The sequence below is a fragment of the Trachinotus anak genome, unplaced genomic scaffold, assembly GCF_046630095.1.
Source record: "Trachinotus anak isolate AG129_WGS33_773 ecotype Australia unplaced genomic scaffold, CSIRO_AGI_Tana_v1 ptg000020l, whole genome shotgun sequence".
Taxonomy (NCBI): Eukaryota; Metazoa; Chordata; class Actinopteri; order Carangiformes; family Carangidae; genus Trachinotus; species Trachinotus anak.
This window is the reverse complement of record NW_027273871.1, coordinates 7,906,570-7,914,508: the sequence shown is the minus strand read 5'-3', so window position 1 is coordinate 7,914,508 and position 7,939 is coordinate 7,906,570. Positions and strand designations below refer to the sequence as shown.

Genomic DNA, 7,939 nt, shown 5'->3' with positions numbered 1-7,939 from the left:
AAGACCAAAGGATTTTCATTCACCAGGAACATTTTCTTTGACAGGTGAAAATCCAGTCATATTGTTTTGTTTGTTGAAGCTGTTGGAGGAGGCCGTGGACTGACAGCGCTCAAAATGACGTCAGACATTCAATGATCTCAAAACTTCTTAGTTTAAAAAGTCAAATTTTCCCTTAAAAGTTTTTCTATTGCTTTAAATACCAAGCACAAATAATTTAACATAAGCTCTTTTTTGCACCAAATCAATGAAAGTGCAACACAACTGGATGTAAACAAAAATCATATAAAGTGGGATACCTGCTAAGATTTAATTAACATGACGAAATCCAGGTTTTGTAAAGTAATAAACTGAACATTCATATTTACACTGTAAATACAAATAACAGTAAACAGCTGCTGTTTGTAACTCCACAAATCCTCCAACCAGATTAGGAGACAACAGGTCCCTGAACAGACATGTAAAAGCCAAATCCCCCAGACAGAGAAAAAACAAAACCACGACAAACAGCTGCATCACTCTGTGGTTTCTCTGTAGTTGTTTGACAGAAGTACCAACAATAAAATGTTAACAGTGTCTTCACACAGAGGTTCAGGTCCTGTTTATATTCTCCAGAGGGACCTGCACGTTTTCAGACTGTAGAAGAAGACCAGAGCCACTCAGTGTGAATTTAACACTTTATTTACATCTTTATTTATCACATCTTTCAGCTTTGCTTCATATTCAAGCAGCACAAGATAAACTGAGAAACAAAGTAAAAGAAAACTCACAACAACACAAAGTGACAAACTCTTTCCCTCCAACAATCAGGTTTGTGTTTTTTAAAAAAAACATGGCGGTACAGAGGAAGAGGAGGAGGAGGAGGTGGAGGCCGAGACAGAGACCGAGCATGAAGGTGAGGGTGGATCAAAGAGGGCAGCAGCCCACAGAGAGGCGACAAAGTGACACCAAACAGAAGTAACACAAAGCACAGGTGAGTCTACACAGAAAAAACAAGCAGCTTCCCATCGGTGCAGGAGTCAAACTAAAACATGATGAGGTGACAATAAACTATCAGTGCTAACTAAAGGACTATGCTCAGCTGGCCGACGCAAGGACACGTTCAGGAGCAGCCAGGAAATCTCAACACTTTCTGGGCTGAAGGCGAGGAGGGTGGTGCCCCCCCCCCCAGGAAAAGATAATGGAGGGCTGGGATGTAAGTTGAATCAAGACCCAGTCTCATCCCTGCTGTCGTTAGAGTAAATCTTCAGTGATCTTAAAAAGACAAACATACTGGAAAACACACACACACACACACACACACACACACACACACAGATGGCATCACATCGAGTTTACGTGATGCAGACAGAGGAGTGAAGACGAGGATAGATGAGGGAACCCTGCTGGTTTCAGACCGGTGGGGGTCCACAGACCATCAGTACGGATTCCACAGGAGCTGGTCAGAAAACACAGGAACCTGCTGGTCATCAGAGCCCAAATCTATGAGGAAAAACGAAACCATCAGAGATCAAACCTGCAAGTGGAGCCGTTGACAACAAAAACACAAGGCAGGGGTCAGACTGGAGGTCCAGACTCTGGATCGGTTCAGCTCCAGTCAGACCTGACGGCAGTTCAACATGTTGGTTTCATGTCTGAATAAAACACCCGAGTCAAACTTTAGTTTCACTGTCACACATCTGAGGTGAACGACGTCAGAGTAAATCCTGCCCTCTAAGATCAATGATTATTTCAGTCTTCAAAGAAAATCAAAGTTTCTGATCGATTAAAAACACTGAGGAGGCAGAGGATCAGTCTATTCAAACGGTTTCCTCTGACCGCAGAAATAACCTGACCAGTTTCTCTGTAAGCATATGATCAACAGGAAGTGATGTCATTGACGAGCTCCGTGAGCAGCAGGTTTCACTCATACAGTCACAGCCTGCAGGCGTTTTAAGTGTCTGAATACAGGCTGTGTGCATTTCTCTGTGGACTGAGGCTTTGATACTTTCACAGTATTAATATAGAACCTAGACCTGCTTTATAATCACAAACACATGGACATCTACCTTTAGACTGTGGAGCTTTTAAAGCAGATGAAGGTGATGTCAGGTCGTCCATGTCTGAACTGCTGCTCTCTGATCAGCTCCAGACTTCAGGGTAAACCTTTATTCTCTCACTGGTAGAGACTCAGCTCAACATGATGCCGCAGATCTCGTCTTCACTTGGTCTGTGTCACTGTTGACTGTGGTTGTTACTGCCTCAGTTAATCGTTAAAATTTAAATGGTTTAATTATATTTGGAGAATTTTCTCAGTTTTTGATAAAATGCTGATTTTCCTGGTTTTGCATGATGGTAAACTGAAACAAGACATTTGATGACATCATCCCAGACAACGTTCAACCTCGCCCTGCCCCATAACCCCATGTCATGTGACCTGAGTGACTGAGGAGCATGTGAACGCAGCATGACCTCACCTTGGGTGTAGTCGGCCTCCAGCAGGAGGCGGAGCCAGTCGGTCATGTTGTCGTCGGTGGTCAGCTGATTCCTGAGGGAGTAGCTCAGGCCGGGAGGAGAGCGGAGGGGCCGATGGCTGGTCTCAGGCTCCTGGAGAAGGAAACATGTCAACACAACAGAAAATCATTACATCAATTATCAAGTATCAATTAGTTTTCCGTCACTGATTTATTTCATTTCAGCTCCAACTTGTGTTGGTTCCTGGGTGTCTGTAGTTGGGGCCCAACAACACTTGAATGCATCAGTTGTTGAGGAAGCTGATGCATGCTATGGCCCCTGGGAGGTTATCAGACCCTCATCATCATCATCATCATCATCATCATCATCATCATCATCGTCGTCGTCGTCGTCGTCAGACCATCATCACCCACAGATACAGTCAGACAACCTCTGATCAGTAATTATCTATCATTGATCAGCTGGGTGCCATTACCGGGGAGAAGGGGGCGGTCCAGGGTCCAGGCAGCTCCAGCGACAGAGGAGACATAGAGGAGGCTTTAGAGGCTGCTGGAGTCTCCTTCTCTCTCTGCTTCTCTCCTCTGTCCTCACACAGGTCAGAGGTCATCCTCTCCAGCTGACTCTGCCTGCAAACACCATGACAACAGATCGTGTGACCAGAGTCCAGCTCACCCGGATTCGTAGTAAAGATTCCAGCAGCTGTCGGCTGAGTCCGAGACCTTTATCAGAGACTTAAGATTTATTCTGGTTTGAAGTTTGAGTTAAACTGAAGTGAATGTTTGAGGAAGGAGCTAAAGTTCTGATGAAGATCAAGTGTTTAACCTTGTTAACGTCCATATTATGTTTTTATATTTATTCATTTGGTTAAGGAAGTCACCAAAAGTACATAGTAAGTGCTAGTTATATGATGAGTGAAATAATCAGTCGACACCATGACTGAGTGTTTCCTCCTTGAACCAATCACAGTCTCATAAAAACAGATTCAGACAGTCAGGGATTCATACGTCATAGAACCTGAGGAACCAATCCTGTCAACTTGTGGGGACGGGGGGCGGGGCTACATACACCTGAAACCTTGTCAGTACAGAGAGCCAGAGTTAGCATTAACACAACGACTAACACTGTGTCAGCCACTACCAGTTACAAGCTAACAAACAACATAAACGAATAAAAGATGCTAACTACGCTAACGGTTCTGATCCGTCTGCTAGTCTCTGATTCTGGTCTCAGACTCCTCATCTGAGTCTGGGTCTGACTGAGGCTCCAACATGAGGCTGAGTCTCTGATGTTTCCTCCTCTAACCATCTTCATCCTCTCTGCTCTTTCACCTGGACACCTGGAGCCAGCAGGTGGTGGGCGGGGCCAAGGCCTGATCCAGGTGTCTCAACAGGAAGTCAGAGTAGATGAGCTTCAGACCAGTTTTTATGAGTGAAAACAAGTTAAACTAAATATGAATCATAGCAGGGGTTGAAATTAAAGAGTTTCTTCATGCAGACCTGTTAACTAAGCCACTGAGACACTTCACTAGGTCGTTTATTATTAATTATAAATATAAAAAGGTCTGATCAGGGTTTAATAGAACTAAAAACCATGAATACCTGCGTAACTAAACCTGTTTAAGTGATGAGCGTTTTCTTATTAATTTATCATGAAAACAAAGACTGTGGTTCAGGGCTGGACATGAGACCTCAAACGGTTCATCCAATCAGAGATCAATAATCCCCCAGAGAGTTTTACCACAGTTAATACCTAAGTGGAAATAATTAGTCTATTAAATCAGGTGAAATTTCATTATCAACACTTCTTATGACCATTTCAGTCTTTTTTTGTTGAAGCAGAAAAAAATAAATGATTCCCTGGACTGAAACTGTGAGAACGTGTCACTGATTAACTCAGCTGTGGTCACATGACTCAGCTGGTCTCCACCTACAGCTGCTCCACCGGGTCCTGCGTGTCAGTGGCGTCTGGCTGGTTGTTGGTCGGAGGGTCCCACAGGTGCAGCGCTCGCCTCCACAGACGCACCTGCATGTCCCACGAGCGCCGGCTGTACTTCCTGTACTTGTTGGGGGTGGACGGGTGGAGCTTAGGGTCCCTCAGGTGTCTGAGGAGGAAGAGGAAGGGTCAGAGTTAGAAGAGATGACTGATTCAGATTCCTGTGAGTTATTAAATATCATAAACACAAGTCTGACACAGTTTCATCATCCACACCTGAAACTACCTGATGACATCAGAGGGCGGAGACAGTTTAGTGCAGTGATCCACATGTTGTGTCCAGCTGTTTAAACCCCTCAGTATCACAGGTGTGTGTTTGTGTGTTCTCTCACCTGGGCACCTGCTGCAGGTAGTTCTGGTAGCCGCTGGTGTTCTTGCCGTACTGAATCTGTTTCTGCCGCCGCTTCAGAACCGCAGCGTTGGTCTCAGTGTTGGCTGGATCCAGGAGGCGGGGGTAGCAGCGCCCAAGGGGGGACCTGCAGGGACGAGGAGAGGTGAGGTGGTTTTTGTCTTTTTCTTTAGGAAAACCTGTGTCCAACACCTCCACCTGTAGACCAGGTGGACACTGCATCACCTGCGTGTACGTGTGTAATTATCTCTAATGCCGACATGTTCCCAGTGACTTCCTGTCAGCTGCTCTGTCACATGACTGATTGCTGTGATGTTTGGAGCTGAGCAGCTGTTCTCACCTCTTGTTGTCCAGGTCGTCCGTCCCCACAGCCACGCTGCTGGTGGACACTTTGAGGATACAACGCTCCAGGATGGACGGTCTGAGGAGACACACACAGAGACTAAGTCCAGACTCCGGCGCTGTACTGCACATCAGAGACATGAACACCACCTCACCTCCACCTGCTGCACTGACACCAAGACATCATCATCATCATCATCACCATCATTATCATCACGTTTTGTTACAGACTCAGCTGCAAAGTTAAAGTGATGTAAACATCTGTAATTATAACCAAACAATACAACATGATTCTGAAAAGGGCCCGTCTGCAGGATGAGGACTTTTATTTTGGTATATTTTGATGCTGATACTTTGACCCTACAGATCATCATCCCTGCAGTGACTTCTCACCTTTAACCCCGTCTGAAATGGTCCTGTAATAAGTAGACCTGGTCTGAAATCAGCATCAGTCTGAGGACAGTCCTGTAGTAGTCACAACAGGACACCAGATACAGATATGATCCAGAGTCAGATCTGATCCAGAATTGGACCCTGTACACATCTGATCCAGAGTCAGATCCAGAGTCAATGTCAGATCTGATCCAGAATCAGTGTCTGAGCTTCAAGAATCTAATGACTGAACCTGCGAGGTTTGTTGCTGGCAGCTCTCTCTCGTCCTCGCAGGCCGCTCGCAGGAGGAGGAGACGGGACCGGAGAGACATTACTGTGGAGACGAGGAAGAAGACCATGAGTCAACAGAGAGCAAGAAGCCATTTAATCAGCAAAACCACACAGCTCCTGCTTTTCTCTGGATGGATGGATGAGGGGCAGTAGGGGGATGGATGAGGGGCAGTAGGGGCAGCTGGATAGTGACTTTGAGACTGAATAGACTAGCTGTTTGCAGACACTCACAGGTGGAGTCTACCTGTATGAGGACGTCTCAGTGCTACAGTCACGTAAACTCAGTGAAAAAAGAAAACTGACATTTTTAACAGAAGCTGTGGCGGCTGTTTCATTTCTTAACTGAAACGACCACAAGCTGCACCAGGATCTTCAGCAGCTGTACAGTGTGACCAGGTGTTCCTCACCTGACCAGGCTATCATAGACGGAGCTGCAGCCGGGGAGGAGCCACGGCTCAGGGGTGCAGCACCCGGAGGAGCCAGCGGTCAGCAGCGGGTCGGGGAGGCCGTTCAACATGGCGGCTGACCAGCCCTTCACATAGACACGTGACCAGGGGCTGAAACAGAAACTGGTGACCCCCAACGCCATCAACATCACAAACCCGAAACCACAACACACACCACCACCACCACCACCACCATCATCATCCTCATCCTCCTCCTAGACACAAAACAAACTGTTATTGAAACCATGAGATGTTTGCAGGAGCCATGTCTCTTTACACAACAAGGCCTCATTTTATATTTAAAAGAAGAAGAAGAAAAAAAAACTCCTGGTTTAATCTGTAGAAGTATGATATTTGTCTCTGAAGTAGCTTAAAAAGGAAATATATAAGTTCAAGGACCTAAAAACTGTACTGATGTACAGTTAGCACAGTAGCTTCCAAGTAGCCTGAGAGACAAAACCCAGGGCAGATCGGGGGAGTCTCGGCTCTGACTGGGGGATTTTCTCAGTTAAATCTGGCAACAACTTTAAAGTGTCTGAGCAGCAAAGATGAGACTCAGTTCAGAGACTGAATCGAACTGAGACCTTAAAGATGGGGGAGAATAAAGTTCCCATCCCGGTGGATAAGTCTGAGATTAGACCTGTATCCAGGGTATTTCTCGGGACAGGTGACACCCTCTGTGTTGCCATGTAAAACACAGTGTTATCTCGGTACAGACCTGGAGGAGAGCAGCGGGCTCTGAGCTGCCGTTTCCACTCCACTCGTTGACATTTTTGCAGTTTGAGTTTGGCGCCTTCACTTCAAATGGACAGACGCCATTGTTCCGCTTTAGCAGCTTTTTAATGAGCGGCACCTGAGGGGGGCGGGGCCTGCCCGACTCACCTGTGCCGCATGATGTGGTCCACAGAGAAATAAAAGGTGCGCAGAAGGCATGATGGAGGAGGAGTACAGTGATGGAAGGTAACTCTTTGCTCAAGTACTGTAAGTAGTAGGCTACTTGTTCTTAAATTGACACCTCTACTACAATCCAGAAGAATAATCAATAATACAAAATATAATCAATAACCTACAAATATACAAATACATGCATTATTGTATTTTAATGTATTTTATTACTAAAATAATTCAACTTAACCCCACCTTTACAACCTACAACCTCAAAGTGATGAACACATGAATGCATCAATAATAATCTATATACGATTCTGAGATGAGTCATTCTGCATAGTGAGTACTTTTACATCAGTACTCTTCAGTAGATTATTTTACTGCACTGTAGTACTGCTACCTTCACTTCAGTAAAGGACTTCTGAGTACTGCTGGGTAAATACAGTAGTACTTCAGTACTACTACTTAGTACATTTATTGTTCAATACACTGACTCTGAAGTCAGTGTATTGAACAATAAATGTGTGAGTGTTTTACTACATACATTTAACTGAGTACTGTTCTTAATTACAGTTCTTAGCTACTTGTACTTAACTTCAGTATTTACATTTTCTGCTGCTTTACTTTTATTTTCACTACATTTACATGTTAACATAACTTTGCACATTCATATCAGTAATTTAAAATATAATGAACGAATACATAATTAAGTATTATTATAGATTAAGATAAAACTTTATTGATAAAATAATTAAACTTTACCCTTTACAACCTGTGGATTTTGTCCCCCACCATCATAAGGGATCTG

The 7,939-nt window shown here is 44.7% G+C and overlaps 1 protein-coding gene across 1 annotated transcript; it reads right to left on the bottom strand.

Annotated features, from left to right (window-relative positions):
- Nucleotides 1–1,196: 1,196 nt before the first annotated feature.
- slbp2 (stem-loop binding protein 2) lies at nt 1,197–7,120 on the bottom strand. Its single transcript, XM_071506247.1, has 9 exons — nt 6,962–7,120; nt 6,205–6,366; nt 5,760–5,840; nt 5,133–5,213; nt 4,776–4,919; nt 4,382–4,552; nt 2,927–3,077; nt 2,454–2,583; nt 1,197–1,479 (listed from the first exon to the last, which is right to left on the bottom strand). Exons 1-9 carry the CDS (start codon nt 7,012–7,014, stop codon nt 1,415–1,417), a joined length of 1,038 nt encoding a protein of 345 aa, XP_071362348.1. The 5' UTR covers nt 7,015–7,120; the 3' UTR covers nt 1,197–1,414.
- Nucleotides 7,121–7,939: the final 819 nt, after the last annotated feature.

Coding starts and splice junctions, on each gene's coding strand:
- slbp2 (XM_071506247.1), bottom strand. CDS start 7,014: ATGTCAACGAGTGGAGTGGAAACGGCAGCTCAGAGCCCGCTGCTCTCC. Junction 5,841..6,204: donor GTCTATGATAGCCTGGTCAG/GTGAGGAACACC, acceptor TCGTCTCCACAG/TAATGTCTCTCCGGTCCCGT. Junction 3,078..4,381: donor CAGGACCCGGTGGAGCAGCT/GTAGGTGGAGAC, acceptor TGGTGTTTGCAG/GCAGAGTCAGCTGGAGAGGA.